Source organism: Microtus oregoni, unplaced genomic scaffold (assembly GCF_018167655.1).
Source record: "Microtus oregoni isolate MIOR12 unplaced genomic scaffold, Mior012 000011F_ref0000422, whole genome shotgun sequence".
Taxonomy (NCBI): domain Eukaryota; kingdom Metazoa; phylum Chordata; class Mammalia; order Rodentia; family Cricetidae; genus Microtus; species Microtus oregoni.
The window spans coordinates 46,605,613-46,622,418 of NW_024543070.1; the positions used below are offsets into that span (position 1 = coordinate 46,605,613).

The 16,806-nt window shown below is 44.6% G+C and overlaps 1 protein-coding gene across 6 annotated transcripts in view; it reads left to right on the forward strand.

Annotated features, from left to right (window-relative positions):
- LOC121453327 (terminal uridylyltransferase 7-like) overlaps positions 1 to 10,697 on the forward strand; it is a 52,007-nt gene extending 41,310 nt beyond the window's left edge. For 4 of the 6 annotated variants that reach the window (XM_041660009.1, XM_041660010.1, XM_041660011.1 and 1 more), the window contains exons 26-29: positions 68 to 393; positions 2,609 to 2,673; positions 3,002 to 3,065; positions 9,412 to 10,697. In XM_041660009.1, the coding sequence (XP_041515943.1) occupies positions 68 to 393; positions 2,609 to 2,673; positions 3,002 to 3,065; positions 9,412 to 9,479 (523 nt within the window). In that variant the 3' untranslated portion in view covers positions 9,480 to 10,697. The remainder of the gene's footprint in view (positions 1 to 67; positions 394 to 2,608; positions 2,674 to 3,001; positions 3,066 to 9,411) is intronic. The other 2 variants (XM_041660014.1, XM_041660013.1) reach the window with 2 other exon arrangements.
- Positions 10,698 to 16,806: the final 6,109 nt, after the last annotated feature.

Below are 16,806 nucleotides of genomic sequence, written 5' to 3' on the forward strand. Positions count from 1 at the left end.
TCTACATGTGGATATAACTTGGTCAGTTTCTGTAGACACTTTTCCTATAGTATCTTATCTTTTATAGAGTGAGGCGGCGGCGAGACCAGGAAGATACCCCAAACCAAAGATACCCTGAGAGCAAAGAAAAACGGAGCAAAGAGGACAAAGAAATTCAGAACAAGTACACAGAAAAGGAAGTGTCGGCAAAAGAAGATAAGCCCACACAGTGCGCAGCTGTGAAAGCAAAGCCAGCGAGGGCAGTTGTGGACCTGGGGCGGGAGAAGATTCTCAGGACACCAGTGGAAAAATGGAAGAGACAGGATGACAAAGACTTAAGAGAAAAACGTTGTTTCCTTTGTGGAAGAGAAGGACACATTAAGAAGGAATGCTCACAGTTCAAAGGCTCTCCAGGTACAGACACCTCTCCAGAGACCTTGATGTTAACCTCTTAGAGTTTTTCACACCTTTGTTTCCTTAAGGAATATATGCTCAGCAAAGATGGCGCTGTAAGGAAATGACATCCCCCTCCCCCCACTCCTTACATGCTCTCCCTGGGTGTGACTTAACTGCTTGTTCCTCGGTTTACTTAGTCTTAGGAAAATCTAAGATTACCAATGAAATGGCAGTTTGCTCATCTCCAATCCTCATACACATCGTCTCTGTAGGCAGTAAACAAGTTACAGTGAGAAGCTGCTCACCGTGTGTGCTTGTGACTCAAAGCATTGCCGAGACACCCAGGAGGCGGTAGCTGAGGTACAAATGAGCCAAGAATAGAAGGATGTCGGCAGTGCTGCAGAGAACTGTGGAGGGTTTCGTCTTTAACCCTTATTTGAATACCTTTCTGTCAATGACCATAGTGACTCTGAGATGAAGAGGAAAATGTCTTAATAGCCCACAATTCAGAGTCATGTGCAGATCTTCTCCATGTCTATGGTCAGAGTTACATAGGAGGCTGAAGCAGGGGAGTGATACCAGCCTAGGCAGCATAGTGTGACTCTGTCTTAAGCACACAATCAAACCACCCCCTAATACTGACCTTTATGTTGCTGGGTGTGAGTTGGTCATTTTTACTGAGTAGGTTGTGTCCATCATTGACACCTTTTTAATAGTCTGGACACCTTAGCCTGTGTAAGTTATGGTCTTCAGAACAACTTATAGAATGTACTGGTTCTTAGAATAAGTGCGGGTGAAGCTGGATAAGTGTAGACAGGAGCCCTAGAGAGCAACTGTGACTACCCATTTGCTGAGGCAGCTCTGTAAATCCTTCCCTCAAACACCCTGGGTGCTGGAAGCGCTGATGCATGCTTCCATTTTAGATAGCAGGTCTGCCAGGCAGAGTCTCTTGGTGTTTAAGACTGAAACTTTAGGTGTTTTTTTGTTCCCCCTTTGGGTTTTTGAGACAGAGACTCAACTATTGTAGTCAAAGCCAGCCTATAATTTGCTATGTAGTTCCAGCTGGCTTCAAACTCCCAGCCTCCTGAGTTCTGGGATTACATGATTGTGCTGTCATGCCCACTCATCCTTATTAGATAGAAAGAGTTTGTTTTAACATTGTCTTCTAACTGATGCTTGACTGTGAATGGTCCAGCTTTGGCTGACTTCCATGGCCTGAGTTAGCCTTGTTCTTCTAAGAAGGTCAGAACTGAACCCCAACATCTGCCTTGGTTTCCCCTTATAAGAAGGAGATGAGACTTAAAGGAATTAAAATAATGACATGTTAACATTCAGTCAACATGCTAAAAGTCAATCAAGCACCATTTCAAAGTTAAGTATAGTTAAAGATGATCTCATTTAGGTCAGACAATAGCCTTCTTCAACCTAGTTGGAGCTAGACAATATAGACACAATTTAACATAGTTTTCTCAAAATTACTCTTCTGCTCTGTATTTGATGAAGACTCAAGGCTGGGTTTACAAACAAAATGAAGCAGACCTTTGTGGTCCCCTCTTCCCCTCCTCCAGCGTGGTCACCCTATACCGCCCCTCAGCTGTGCTCCTTCGCCCAGCAGCAGGCTGTAAGTTACTGACCCACTGGTGTCTCAGAACTGTTGAGGCCGAGGAAACGCACAGTTAGAAAAATGCTTGCTCAAGACCTGTGTTCTGTTCCCAATGTGGCCTAGAAAGCAGGACATTGCAGTGGATGCTTTAGTCCTGTGCTGGGGATGCAGAGACGGGCAGATCTTTGGGCTCACTAACCAGCTAGCGTAGCCCAATTAAGGTTCCAGTGCCCCAAAACCAAAATGAACTGCTCTTGAATGAACTCAGATACAGACTCACACACCCATACATATGCATGTGCACATACACGCACACGTGCACACACACAAGTGTGAGAGTGGCATTTCTGGCAGCCCAACAGGGCACCTGGCTAGCAGAGGGATTAGCAGCCATAAGGAAAAGCCCTGGTCTAGAAACCAACCCGTGTAGTATTTACAGCTAATGTCCATGTCAGCACAAGAGCAGAGGGACGCGTGGGCTAGAGCACGGTGAATGTTACCCTGTCACTCCTTCAGTGGGCTGGGTGGAATCCCATCACACCAATAGGAAAATTTCCTTAAAACATTGGCGAGTAGGGCCATTGCTTTAAATTTAAAATAGGAACGAAAAGTGTTCCTTTCTTTCTGTAGGTTTGTGTCAGTCAGCTTATGTATCTGGATACCCTTCACCTAGCCCTTTGAGACCAGTTGCTCAGGTAAAAGCCAGCCCAAACCTGAGAAGGGAGCCCTGTTCACTCTGTCCTGCTCACTCCCCAGAGTCTTCTGGAGTGCTTGAAGCTGTGTGCTGGGCCCTCCTGGGTGGCCTGTGTGCTTCCTCCTCCTGTGCCCCATGTACTGTGTGGTAAGGCTTGTTGGGCCCTGGTAGCAGGGGCTTGCTGGATGACTTCCTGCATACATGTCTGTCATTCCAACTAACGTGCAAACTTCTGCCACCACTGCCTCTCCCAGCTCTTGGATACAGTTTGAGGCTGTTTCTGATGCTTTTACCTTCAGTTTTTTTAAACCATTTATTTCATTTTTTAGGCAGTGCTTTTACATGAAGACAAAAAGAAACAAAAAACAACCATATTTTTGAGTCCCCAGTCAGGTATGTGGTTTTTAAAGGGTCAGATTATGTGTTGTTTTTCTTCTCTGAATATTTTACCACATGCCTTTTGAGAGCCTTCCTATGCCTTGTGGTGCTGACAGAGGGATATCAGAACCTCTCAAGGAAACTTAAACAAAACCAAACAAAACAAAAAACCCTCTTGCTCTGCTTCCACCTCACATCCTTAGTCTGACTGTCCAGTGGGTAAGTGCGGCCTGTGTAGTTTTCAGATATTGCACGTGACTTCCCTCCCCTGGGGAAGAACTGCTACCCTCAACCATGGAGGCCTTTCTTGTGCCTCTTGTGACTGCTGTGGCATTGCCATGTCTTGTGGAGATTACCTGCCGTACTCCAGAAGGAAAGAAAGTCATAACTTGAGCTCTCCACTCTGCAACCTGGCAACTGTTTCACTTATTTACCCCTCCGCAAACATCTGTTGAGAGTCTTAACTACCCAGCAGCGGCCTCAGCACTGCATGTACCCCATTGAGAAGCAAAGCCCCTCCACTGCCTTCCTGTCAGGGACAGACAGCCATAAGGCAACAGATGCTTTAAGCAGGGAAATCACAAAATGATGCTGAGCATGGTGGTATCCCCTTTGCTAAAATATCATCTAAGTCAGCCGAGTCATAGGAAGTGAGGGTCAGGTGGAGAGGAGACAGACCTTTAACTGGTAGCAGTTCCTGCTCTTCAGCCCAAGGCTGTGGCAGGGATGGTGTGAGCATGGGAGAGCAGTGGGACTTGAAGGCTAGTGCCCTGAGACTCCAGCAGTTACAGGAGGGCCTGGAAGGTTTGCTCAGTGAGATGGGCAGTGCTGGACCTTAGAGGAACAGTGCTGTCTGAAGTCTTGTAAAGGCCAGGCCAGGAGCGCTGCAGCCATGGAGTATTAATCAAGGTGGTCACAGGTTCGAGTGGAGTGTCAGGGAGGACGGTTGGGTGTGGATATTCTGGGCACTGATATGAAGACCCAGTGAGGCTCGTGTCACGGCAGTCTCTGAGAACTGGAAGAACAAAGGAGTTCTTGTTGTTGTGTTGGGGAAAGGTCTGCTTCATGGTGGTAGATGTGGAATTCCAGGGCAGGGATGTCGAGTGGCTAGTTGAATATATGAGCCTGGCATTTAATTGGTCCAGGCTGCAGAAAGGAGTGTAAGTGTTGTCGGTGTGGAGATAGCATTTTAAGCCCCTGTGCTATGGAGATCTCCCAGCAAGTAAAGCACACGGAGCAAAGGGAAGTGTGTAGACCCTGGGAGTAAGGAAGGCCAAGAGAAAAGTGATTCCGGAAGGAGCCAGAGCTGGGTCTCAGACTGCAGCAAATGCAGTGCTTTGTGGATGCTGCCTGTAGTTTGGGTGCAGGTTGAGCGCAATCCTGGGCTTGGCACCTGGCCTCTCTGAAGCCTCTGCAAAGAGCTTTTTTCTTTGGAATAAAGTTCAGGCTTGCATGGAAAGGAATTGGAGTCTGCTTAGCCTTGACTGTGGTATCAAGGGCAGGGTTTCTCCTGTCATGCCCCAGGCCTATAGAGGGATGCTAAAGAGAACATGGTGGATTACCAGGGCAAGATAAAAAAGAGAGGACAAAATTGAGGTCAAGGAAAAGAAAGTGACTTCTTCAGCATTATTGTAGAAAGTAATAAAAGAATAAAAAGTGATGTAAACAGCAGAGTCCTGGCCAGTAGATGGCCTCATCGGTCCATCCTGGGCCCTCCCTCTTTACAGGGAGGCTAAAGGAAGAACCCTAAGAAGGAAGAGCGTGAACAATCAGCCTCTTCTAAGTTCTTGCCTTTTTTATTTAAAAAAAAAGAATGGGTGGGGGGGTCTTTTTATGTATATGAGTGTTTTGCCTGTGTGTGCCTCATGTGTGAGTGGTGCCTGTGGAGGCCGGAAGAGGGTGTTGGAGTCCCCTGGAACTAGAGTTACAGATGTTCTAGGCTGTGATGTGAGTGCTGGGAATCAAACCTGGCTCCGACTGGAGCAACACATGCTCTTAACTACTGAGTCGAAATTTTTCAAGATGACAGCTTATGTAACCTTTGCTTCAGCAGTGTCTCGTTTAGTTAAACCGGTAATCTCTTTTATGCATTAGACTGTCACAGCGAGGGTAAGATAAGAACAAGCTCGGAACATGGAGAACATAGATTGGCTGCAGTTTGAAGCATCCTCTGGGGAGCCCTGGAATGACATCCTAATGCTAGGAACAAAGTGCTGACTTTTTAGCTTGGAGAGACTGTTAGAGTGAGACGTGTTAGCTAAGATCAGACCATGACAGTCCCTGCCCCACAGAAGGACGAGCTGTCTTTCCTGGACTTTCTGGCCTCTTCTGTCAAGGCAAGGATACTGACCACGCTCTGGGAACGCTGAGGATGATCTGTGCTAGGAATGTCTGTTCTCCACTATGATGCTGTTTGTTAGGGAGGAGAACGGTGCCATTGTTAGTGCGTTTGCCTCGGGTTTTGTTAAGTACCAAGAGGTGTTATCTCAAGTATTTGCAGTTATTGTACTTTTTTTTAAGAGTGTGGAGAGGAAACATTTAAATTATATCAGATCACCCCCTCCCCCTTTTTTTAAGCTAGTATCTCATGTAGCCAAGGCTGGCTTTAAATTTACTGTGTAGCTGAGGGTGAGCTACATGTCTGGTAGGCAAGCAAGTAGTCCACTGTCTACGTGACCGCCCAGCTGTGGTACCAGGTCTCTGTACACAAAATCTTGTGTACATGGAGTTGAGGTTGATGTGTAGATTAATTAAAAAAAAAAAAAACAGAATTCTTCAAGTCTTAACCGCACTTAGACCTGAAGGAGAACACTGTACGTGGCAAGTAAGCAGGAGGAAGCTTAAGAGAACATGAGCTCCAGTAGTCCTCAGGAAGATTTGTAATTGTTCTCCATGGAACACAGCATTTCAAAATAAGAGTTCTGTTGGGTCCCCTCCAAATCCAGTAGACAAAAGTGAGAGGGTGGCACCCTGCAGTTAAGCCGATGCTGGGTGGGGAGGAGAAATGGGCTCTGTTATAACCATGCTGGCTTTCAGATGACACCCCATTATAGAATAGTATGGACAACTGACACCACTGGTCAGTGGGATGTGTTCCCTGTGGATCTAGGAATTTGGACGTACACAGATGTACCATGTATAAACAGACATCCTCAGAACATTTTACATAGGAAGAATCCCACTGTTCCTGATGCCAGGCATAAGAAGGAGCACAGGGTATAAACACCTGTTCTGCAGTGTACCGCCTGGGTCTGGTTTCCTTCATTTGCTAGGGATGCTAGGTGTTCTGCACACACACCTCAGGTCTCAGCCAGAGACCAGGAGAATAACAGCTGGCTGCTGAGGAGTCAGAGAAAAGGTTTCTGATGGTGATGTCACTGACCTCATTCCTACACTGTCCCCAAGGCTGCACTTGGCTTACAAGTCTACATATCTTGAAAGTGGCGTTTGACTATAATTTTACAAGTTGTAAAACAGTGGAAGAAAACTGCAGGTGTTAGTGATCTAGAAGTGGCATGGCCAGCTGACATTAATTTAGTTATAAAGACGTTAGTACTTACCTTCTGGGTAAAAATCCTCTTACTGAAAAGCTTACTAACTTAATTTATTATGGGGAAATTTTATTACAAATTATATTCTGCTTTCTACAAGAAAAATTATAGATGGCTAAGGTTTGTCCTTGCCCATGAAATAACCCATGAAGTAAGTTAATGATAGCTGCCAGACTTACCTGTCACTTGCAGGTGTCAGTTCTGCTGTTGACATGTGAACTGAGTCTCTCTGCTGTGGGTAGAACTGTTTCCCCTTGAGCCCCTTGTAGACTGTGCCTTTGACCCACTCATGGTTTCCTTCATGAGCACAGGATGGACAGCCTGAGTGTGGATCCTGGCATCCATGTAAATGCTGGGAGGATGTGGCAGCCTGCTTGTCATCCATCACACAGGAGGCAGAGCAGGCTGCAGAGCTAACTAACCCTGCCTCAGTAGAGGAGAAAAACTATGAGGAAGGTATCCAATATCAACCTGTCTCCATATGTGGATACACACATATACAACGTGTCCAAACACATATGAACATGCATAAACATGAACTTTATCATACAAACATATACACGGGGGACAACACAGGGTTGATTGGTTTGTTTGCATTTGGTTTTAAAATTCTGTTCAATGATAAAGTATATATGTATATACATAAACATGAAGGAAGAAAGATAACTACCAACCTCTTAAAATATCTCTGATTTGGGGGCTGGAAAGATGGCTCAGTGGTTAAGAGCAATTGCTCTTCCAAAGGTCCTGAGTTGAATTCCCGGCAACCACATGGTGGCTCACAACCACCCGTAATGAGGTCTGGTACCTTCTTCTGGCCTGCAGACATACACACAGACAGAATATTGTATACATAATAAATAAATATTTTTTAAAAAAATCTCTGATTTTTAAAACTTCAAGTCATAGGAAATAGAGAAAAAGCTTGTGGTAGGCCATTTTTTATACAAATGTCTTGAAATCCTCTTGTATGAATATATTATTCATTAATATATTAATTAATGTTGACTACCCTGACATACTTAACTACAACAAAAGCATTTATGAATTAGATTTTAAGACTTTTTATTAAACTTCAAGCTATAAAAATTTCCTGTTTTTTTATTTTGACTATATAAATGGTCAAAATAAATATTACAAAATTTGATTAAAAGTTACATTTTATGCACTTACTAAAAATGGCTTCCAAATAATAAGGATACTTCCTCTTATCTTTGGATAAGCATTAATTACTGTGTGTGTGAATTCCTTCCATCTCTGGTTTGTAAACACACTGAGAAATCCAAATAGTCTGAAGTGTGTGTGTGTGTGAATTCCTTATATCTTTGGTTTGTAAACACACTGAGAAGTCCAAATTGTCTGAACGACAGCAAACAAGAAGCAGTAGACTTACTTAAAAGTCCTGGTTCTCAACCTTCCCAATGCTGGAACCCTTTAATGTGGTGAGCCCCTGCCATAAAATTATTTTGTTGCTACTTCATAACTATAATTTTGCTAGTGTTATGAATCATATAAATATCTGTGTTTTCTGATGGTCTAAGAGACCCGCCTGCCACTGCTTCCCAAGTGTTGGGATTAAAGGCATGCGCCACCACCTCAGGCACATGTATTTTTATCGCAGTGCCACTCAGCTGAGCTCACTGTTAATGGTGTGACCAAACTCGAATAATGGCGTCACAGAAAGTTATTTTTCATGATTACACACATCAGTGGGGGACTTAGAGACATTCACATTGCCACAAATGGAAGCATTTTGTTTGCTTCCCCCGTTGCCTTAAGTGTCATGAAAAGTGCCATGGGAAGTGGAGTCAGTTGTGTCCATGGAGCTGAGCTTGTTGTAGGGACAGTGTGAAAAGCCATTTTAAGAGACATTCTCACACTTGCGCCTTCAAGAAGTGTGTGTAAACTCCAGCACCACCAGTCTTTATGGTGGGGCTTCCTTCAGTTGAGTTTCTCCCTCACAAACACACCTACATCTCCTGAGTGCTTCTGAATCTGCTCAAGTTGGCAGCGAAGGTTAAGCACGGAGCTGTGTTTTCTTCTTTACATATTGCTTTTTCTTTTACTGGCATTTAAGTCTGTGATCCATGTGGAAATGAGTGACGGTGTGGCAATTTTAAAAAGGAAGCTAGCTTCCTTCTATCCTTCAAAAATTATGTATTTGAGTTAGGTATGCTGGTGGTAGTGGTGGCATAGTCCTTTAATCCCAGCACTCAGAGGCAGGCAAAACTCCTTGAGTTCCAGGCCATCAAAAAGGAAAGAAAAAAAACCAAAACCTGAGGTAAAATAAAAGTAGTTGACAGGATACCAGTTATTAAATGCCTTGTGTCCTCTATTCGTCTGAATAGAGCCTTCCTTATACAGTAGTGGTTATGGAGGCTGTCTCAAGTTCTCATTCCTGTCCTTCACCTGTACGCACAGTGAATTGTATTTCCTACTTGTACATCCATAAGGTATTACTAGACTTATAAAGGGAATGGTGTAAGATGCTAATTTCTGGCCAGAGAACTTTGTCATGTTTGGTTGCAGATGAAAAGAGTGACCTTTGTAAGGAACTTTCAGAGATGGATTTCTTCCACCTGAGCTCAGCACCAGCCTGGGAATATAGCTTGAAGCTGCGTTAAACAGCCTCACAGCAGGGACTAGCATGGTCTAATGCCTGTCTGTGGACTTGTTTATGTCTAGCTTAACCACTGATCCAGGACAAGTGCCCTGTCTAGTGGGACAATTGTGTAGCTGACAGTAAGTGTTGTGTGACTTCGATCAAGTAAGGCTCTTCCATTTATGTTGGATTTTGTTTTCCCTCCTAGGTAGCCTTTCCAGTAAATACATGACTCAGGGGAAAGCCTCGGTGAAGAGGACCCAGCAAGAATCATGAGGGAAGGAAATGCAGCCCTGAAAATGGCACTGAGGTGTCCCTATCCACGTGGAAAATTAGGTTCACTTCACAGGACATAGCAACACAGATCAGGCTTCAACGTAACAGTTGAGGGAAATGTCGGAATTTTTAAAATTTAAATGAAATTGTTAAATGAGGAAAAGAAAAATTTTAATACAGTCTTAACATCAACCCCCAGAGATCTGAAGATTTTAATAGAAAGCCATGAGGTATTTAAGCCAAGTTAAAAGAAAAAATATAACTTTGGGCCAGTATTCAATGACAACAACAATGTCATGGTTTTTAATTCTTTCAGAGCACACTAAAGTAGTGTGTGCTGCTCACAGGAGGAATTAGCCTCCTTTCCCCATATATCCCTTTCGATTTCCAAGAGGGATTCTGTTTGTTGCTGGGTCCTGGTGTGGACGCACATCAAATACATGTGGACTGTGCTGCTCTACTTGGGGTCTACAAGCATTCTTCATGGTTCTTTGAAGAAGTGCTAACACAGAATGCAGGCCCTATGGACATGGACACAGGCCTCAGTGGATGGCAGCACTGCTGGGCATCTCCCTCCGGGGCTTCCTTCTCTCAGTAAATCCACACAGAACTGTTGTGCTCATAAAAATGAAGTCATGAAAACAAGTAATCCTGTTTGCCAGTTTTAAAAAAGAAAATTACAAGGGGAAAATGACTGACAGAATAAAAGTGCTTTTTACTTTTTATGATACTCAGAAATTAGGGTGGAGATCTATTACAAACCTCTGAAGATCAAAGAGGCTGACTCGTCTCTGTCAGTCACAAATTTGATTGGCATCCTTCTGGGTCTGACTGGAGCCCTCTGAACTGTTTCTCTAACTTCACAAGCCTTTCTGAAATAGTACATAGTCAAACTATGCCTCGGTTTATTTATCATTTTGAAATAAAATCAAACTTTCACCTGTAATTTTATCCACATTATTTTATTATATTACATAAAAGAAGCCTCATTAGAAAAGTCAATCAAGGATCTGGGACAGTACAAATGTCCTTAACATGATGCCTATGAGGTGCCCTTTGATGTCTCCGGGGTTGTAGCTGTGTGTCCTGGGTCTGAGCTGCAGAGGCAGAAGACGAATCGCTTTTGCTGTAGACACCGGGAGTGTTGATCCTCAACTCCAGAGAATGTGCCGGAGAGGTCAGTTTCGGTTCAGCTGGCACCACATGGCATTTACGGGTTTCCATTGCATCCTGTAGCATCAGCTTTATCCAAATGTACAGGGTTGTGTCCATTGTGAGAACTTTAACAAACAATGAGAGAAAATGCAATACAGGATGACAAATGTTTAAAACAAAACAAAAAGCCCTAAAGCCAGAGGACAGCCAATGAGGACATAAATATCTTTTTTTGAGACTGACCTTACCCAGGCTTTACATTTGTAAGTACAGCATTAAAAAAAGTTTTAACATCCCATTGACATCTATTTTATCATATACTAAACCACATCTGTTTATCTTTTGAAAGCCATATCATTTCATAACCCCACAGATTAAAGTAAGATTTTCCTGTAGAAAAACAAAACCTGTCAAGAGGTAAGGAAGCTTTAGGTGTGTTTGCTTTTCTCTGCAGTTATCTGCACAAAATGGTCTGATCCGGAAAAATCTCAAACTGTACAAAATAATTCCTGTCAATAGGTCCCAGACACACAGTGGAGGAACAGAACAGAATTGCCTTTTGCTTCTGCTGTCAAAAGACACTAAAATATGAGCAGAGCCCTGTGGGTTTCTGACTCTAGGAAAGAAGAGCCTTAAAGGTGATGTAAGCCCACCTTATAGCAGATGTGCCTGCCCTGTGTAAGGCTTGAGCTCAGGATTTCATCACCAGGGTCAGCGGATACATGAGCAGCAGCTAACTAGCCAGGCAACAGAACTGGTGGCAGCGATTGCCGGGGTGTTTTGAACCCAGAACAGGACAGGAGGGAGGGAGGTCTGTCCAGTCATTTTTGCTGGTCTCCAGGGCCAATTATGTCAATTGAATAATTTAGAATCTTATTTATCCTATCTATCTGACCTGAGCTTTGGGGTTGGTAAGCTCGATTTCCAATTGATCCCCAATGTCTTGGCCACACCCTAACTTACCTGGGCAACAAAGGCAGGTCTATTATGGGACATGATTATCTTGGGCATCCCAAACCTTAGGATGATTTTTTTTTTTTTTATGATCTTCTTAGCCATTACATTGGGTGTCTCATCTTGGTCAATGTATGATGGCTATCTTCTTTGGCAAATGTGTGGCCTCCTGGAGGCTCAAAATTTCAGCAGATGTCAACAGTCCTTTTTGTCTGTATGTTGCTTTGTATATATAGGTGAGGGCAAAAGCATACCTGCTGTTAGTATAGACGTTCCCTCTGCCATCTGTAGAGTTTGTATCAAAGCCACAAGTTCAGCGTTCTGGTCGGGCCACCATCCCTGAAGGGAGGCTACTGGCCCAGATCATTTGCTTCCTGTCCACCAATGTTGCCCCCGCCTTGGGCTTACCTTCAGTCTTGTGTACCTGCTTAGCTCGGACCGCCAGCCTTGTGCCCCTGGCAAGCTTCGCCCTCATTTTCGGCTCTGCCTGGCACAGCTTAGCCTGCCATTTTGCCATTCGCCTGTCCTTTAGGCAGATGCTGGTAGGATCCATAGTCCATCGACGTCAGCCCAGCACAGGAGCAGTAGTCTGGCACAGGAGGGCACCTGTGGTAGCATGGTGACTGCTGTATCGCAGTCTGACATGGGTGAGGGGAGCGAGACTGTAGAGTGAGCAGTCAGGGCTCATGCAGGCTTTAGAGCAAGCACAGCACCAAGGCAGTTGCTAGGAGGTGAGGATTTCTTCAGCGGTGGAGGCAGGGAGAGGTGGTCATCCTGGTGAGGAGGGCATGGTAGAGGCAGAGGCAGACAAGCAGCCTGCGTCTCCTGCAGCACTGAGAACAGCAGCGAAAGCAAGAGTCCCTCGTTTGGTCAACAAAAGGCTTTGGTCATACATTCAGAAGTGACCAGGGAGGAACGAGTCATTTATTTGTCTTTTTCCCAAATTTATAGTTCGCAAGGTGTCCAGTTTGTATTCTTTACTCAGTTCCAGTGTCCCTCTTCATTTGTCTTTGATCTTCTGTTGCCCAGGCTCCTAATCTGTCTGAGTCCTGTCTTTCTTTTGCTTCCCTTTCTCTGTCCCTCGTTTAACTTTTTTTTTTTGTCTCTCCAAATTTTACTAGGTATAATCTTGTAACCCATCTACTTGTAACTTTTTTTTTTCTTATATCTGAAGTTGCCTGTCCTATGTAGGCCATGGCTACTGCTGTCTGCTGACCTTCAGAGGTTGGGTAAAATGCCTGTAAACTTTTATTAATCATTTAAGGAACACAGATTTTTAACTGGCCCCTGGAGAACCTCTCTTACTTTGGCCGAATTAGTGGGGTGCCTTGCAGCCCCCGCCCTGAGATTTGCCATGAGCCCAGCATTTTGACTGTCAGTTTCTCCCTTTAAGAATTAATTAAACATCATCATGTAGAAAAATGAAAATAGATCCATATTTATCTCTATGCACAAAACTGAAATCCAAACAAATTAAAGACCTTAACATAAGGGCAACAATATAAATAGAATTTTGAACATAGCCTCAGTAGCGTAGACATTAAAGGAAACAATCAGTAATTAAAATCTCCAGAACTGAGAAGCTTTTTGTATAACAAAGGATATAATTAACAGAACATAATATCAGCCTGTAGAATAGGAAAGGTATCTTTATCAATTATTTTAAAACCATACAAGGAACTTAGAAGCTTAATCCTCATAAAAACAAATATTTCAGTACAATTATGTCACAAACCAAAACTGTAAATTCTCAACAAATGAACTTGAAATGACTGAAAGATATTTAAAATTTGCTTAAATATAACGTCCTTAATCATCAGGGAAATGTAAATTAAACAATTCTGAGATTTTATCTTATTTCTGTAAAACTGATCAAGATTAAAAATATCATTTGACAATTTACGCTTACAGCTACTTTGAACATTAGCATGGTGGATTTTCAGAATTAGATAACATAGTACCTTAAAAACGTAGCGACATCCTTTATATTATCATAGACAGAATCTGAAAACAACCCAAAATGCACCTTTTTTATATTAATAATAAATGAGAATCTTCGCCATGTTTTTTTTAATAGCCATAAACATTATAAAGAGTCAAAAGGGCCATTTTAACTCAACCTTATCATTCAGTAACACCCCTTTTGCCATTGTGGTGGGGTGAGAGGCTTTAGCAGATCTTTGCCATGTGGGGCAACTCGGGGCACCCACCTTATCACAAGCATTGTGAGCAGACAAGTGTTAAATTCAGATCTAAACATGGGCTGGCTTAGAAGCTCAGCTGGGCTGTTCATATGGCCCCGGCCCTGGGCCAGAGCTTTTACAGCAATAGTTCTTGAGGACAGTGTAGTCCTGCACCCATCTAAACAGAGCTGGGAATTTACTTTCCTCTGGACACACTGCATAGTAAGAAATATAGAAACCAACAATCTGTAGTTTTTTTATAAGCACATTATTTTAAAGTGACTCAATTTAATTTTTCCAATTTTTAAACCAGAGGCTTTTACCCTGGATGCAGCACATGATGACTGGAACAGAGCATCCCCAGAAGAGAGATGCTATCAGGGCTGGTAGGCCCTTCCAATGTCAGCTTACTCCACTACCTGCCATTTCTGAATCCACTTTCGCCATTTACCAACAGCCACAGGGATATTTACAATCTCTTGCCCTACTGCCAAAACGAAAAGGTCCAGGAGGCCTTAGTTCCGTGACCCTGGCGCTAGCACCAGCTACTTCCCCTGGGCAAGGGCCACAGATCTTTGGCATAAGGCTTTACATAGCATTTGTAGAGGGGAGGCTGCCATTCAGTCCCTAGCACCTTATTTTCCAAGGAAAACAAGCCTTCTGTTTGGAAAGAAGACCCCACAGGGAACCCCACTGGGGATCCTTCCAGGACCTGGCTTCAGCCTCAGCTCCATCCACAGTGAGCTCCTAGCTGTATAGCACAAGCTTCCCCCATCCACACCTCAGTACTCACAGCAATCTAGCAGCTTTTCTCTGAATGGGATTCCAGAGGCCCCAGGAGGCGTTCCCTCCAGGGAACTGGTCAGGTCAGGTTTGGTCTGCCATCTGGAAGCCTCAACTCAGTTCCTCTGGGATGCCACATAGGTCACCACAGAGGCTCCTCTTTAGCCCTCACACTGCCAGTAGCAGCTGGGAAGACCTTTGCATTGGCTGTAGGGGGAGGGAACACCCTGGACTGTCTAAGGCAGCCCTCCTCCCCTAGTCTTCCCGTGCAGTGCTGGTGGACTTCAGGTCAGCAAGGGAGGACGTCACTCTAAGCACAGGGATTTCAGGGGGGCAAGCATTCCCTTCTCGTGGATGTTCCGACCCCAGTCTCTACCTGATGTAGCAGGGAGAGCTAATTGTGAGCGGAGGTGGGCAGGATTACACGGCCCAACTAGTCATCAGCTGGGCTTATTCCTGATCTTACAACCCAATCTTACAACCTACCATAACTTACCATGATATTTATATGATTCTCTGTAATAACTTGCTTCCCGAGCGCAGGCGGGTCTGGGAACAGACGAGGCTGCACGCTGATGAAGTCCACCAAACCCTGGCCTCCCACCCTCCGGGGGCAGAGGTGGTGCCAGACCAGGAACCCCACTGGGATTATAACTCTCCCGGGGGCATTCTGGCCAGGGACTGGTTCCAAACTTGTCTCATGGTGGGGCTTCGGAAGGCTGCTTTCAAACCAGTAAACTATTCTAAACTCGCAGAAATTTTCCAAGACACTAAGGAAAATCCCTCTGCATTTCTTGACCATCTTACTAAAGCTATGTTACAGTTCACAAACATTGATCCAGAATCCACGGAGGGCAGACAGCTCCTGATGACCCATTTGCTACCAATGCTACTCAGACATCAAGGCAAAGCTCAGACATTTGGAGAAGGGTCCCCTAACCCCACAGGCACAGATCCTGGAGGTGGCTTTCAAGGTGTACCACGCGAGAAACGACAAGAACCAAAACCACTGCCACGTGATCACTGCACCCGCCAGGCCAGCAGAGGAGATAAGCTGCCAAGCTCAAGGATACCAGGTTCAACCCCCTCTACTCCAGTCTAAGGAAAACAGTGGTCCCATCCGTCGCTGTGTTAACACACCCTCCCTTCTTTAAATTCATAAATAACCATCCAGCTGTCGTTACAGATACCATCATCAAATACGGAGTCAAGGGCTCAGGGGGTAAGCAGATTCCCAACAAAGCTCCTTGACATAACAGGTCAGCCACTGACTGCAGCAGTGGCCCCTGAAATGTTAAGGAATATACGGTTACTATTTCTTTTAAGACACTTTCTTTAAGCTCCAGGATGCCAGCCCGACCCATCTAAACAAATCAAACACAAGCGGATCATTAACGGAATAAGTATCATTTAATTTTTTATCATTCTTAACCCCAGACCTCCTAAGAATCCTTCACCCCAGATCTCCTCTCCCCTTTAATTTTTTTTCCTCTACTAATGCGACTTTTGTCTTCCAGCATCTTAACGATGACCCAGTTACTCAGAAAAGCCAGACAGATGTGATTTCTTCAATCAGCCACCTCAGACGCCACCCCAAGACTTCAAATACCAGCGGACATCGGCAACCCCAATACTTCAAATGCCAGCGGACATTGGCCACCCCAAGACTTCAAACGCCAGCGGACATTGGCCACCCCAGACGCCAGTGGACAGGACACCACGACCAGGACACCACGACCTCAAACGCCAGCGGGACATGGCTAGAATAATCGGACACTCCCTGGATCCCTCGACGCCCAAAGCCAGCAGGAAACAGTCATGAGAAACCGGGCTACGCCCCCATTCTCTACCCTTTAAGGTCCCCCAATTTTTTTTTAATCAAACCAAAAGGGTGAAATGTTGTTCCTTTGCGGAACTACGGCACAGTGTGTGTGCTGTGGATGCTGTAGACTACAGGTGACACGGGACTTGTGTTCCGAGAAAGCCTGGGTTAATTCAACGTTCACCATACACCAGTGCCCACCCCGGCTCCCCGCTCCCATGTTCCTCTGAGAGGTGGCCTGGTTCCCTGGACTCTTAGTTTTTTGCTGTTTTTGTTCTCTTTTTTCTTTCTTTCTTTTTTTTTTTTAGATAGGGCAGGCAGACTTGGCTGTCCTGAACTCCCTCTGTTGGCCAGGCTGGCCTTGAACTCAAAGATTAGCCTACCTTAGCTGGGATCAAAGGTGTGCACCACCACTGCCAGGCTCCTGGGG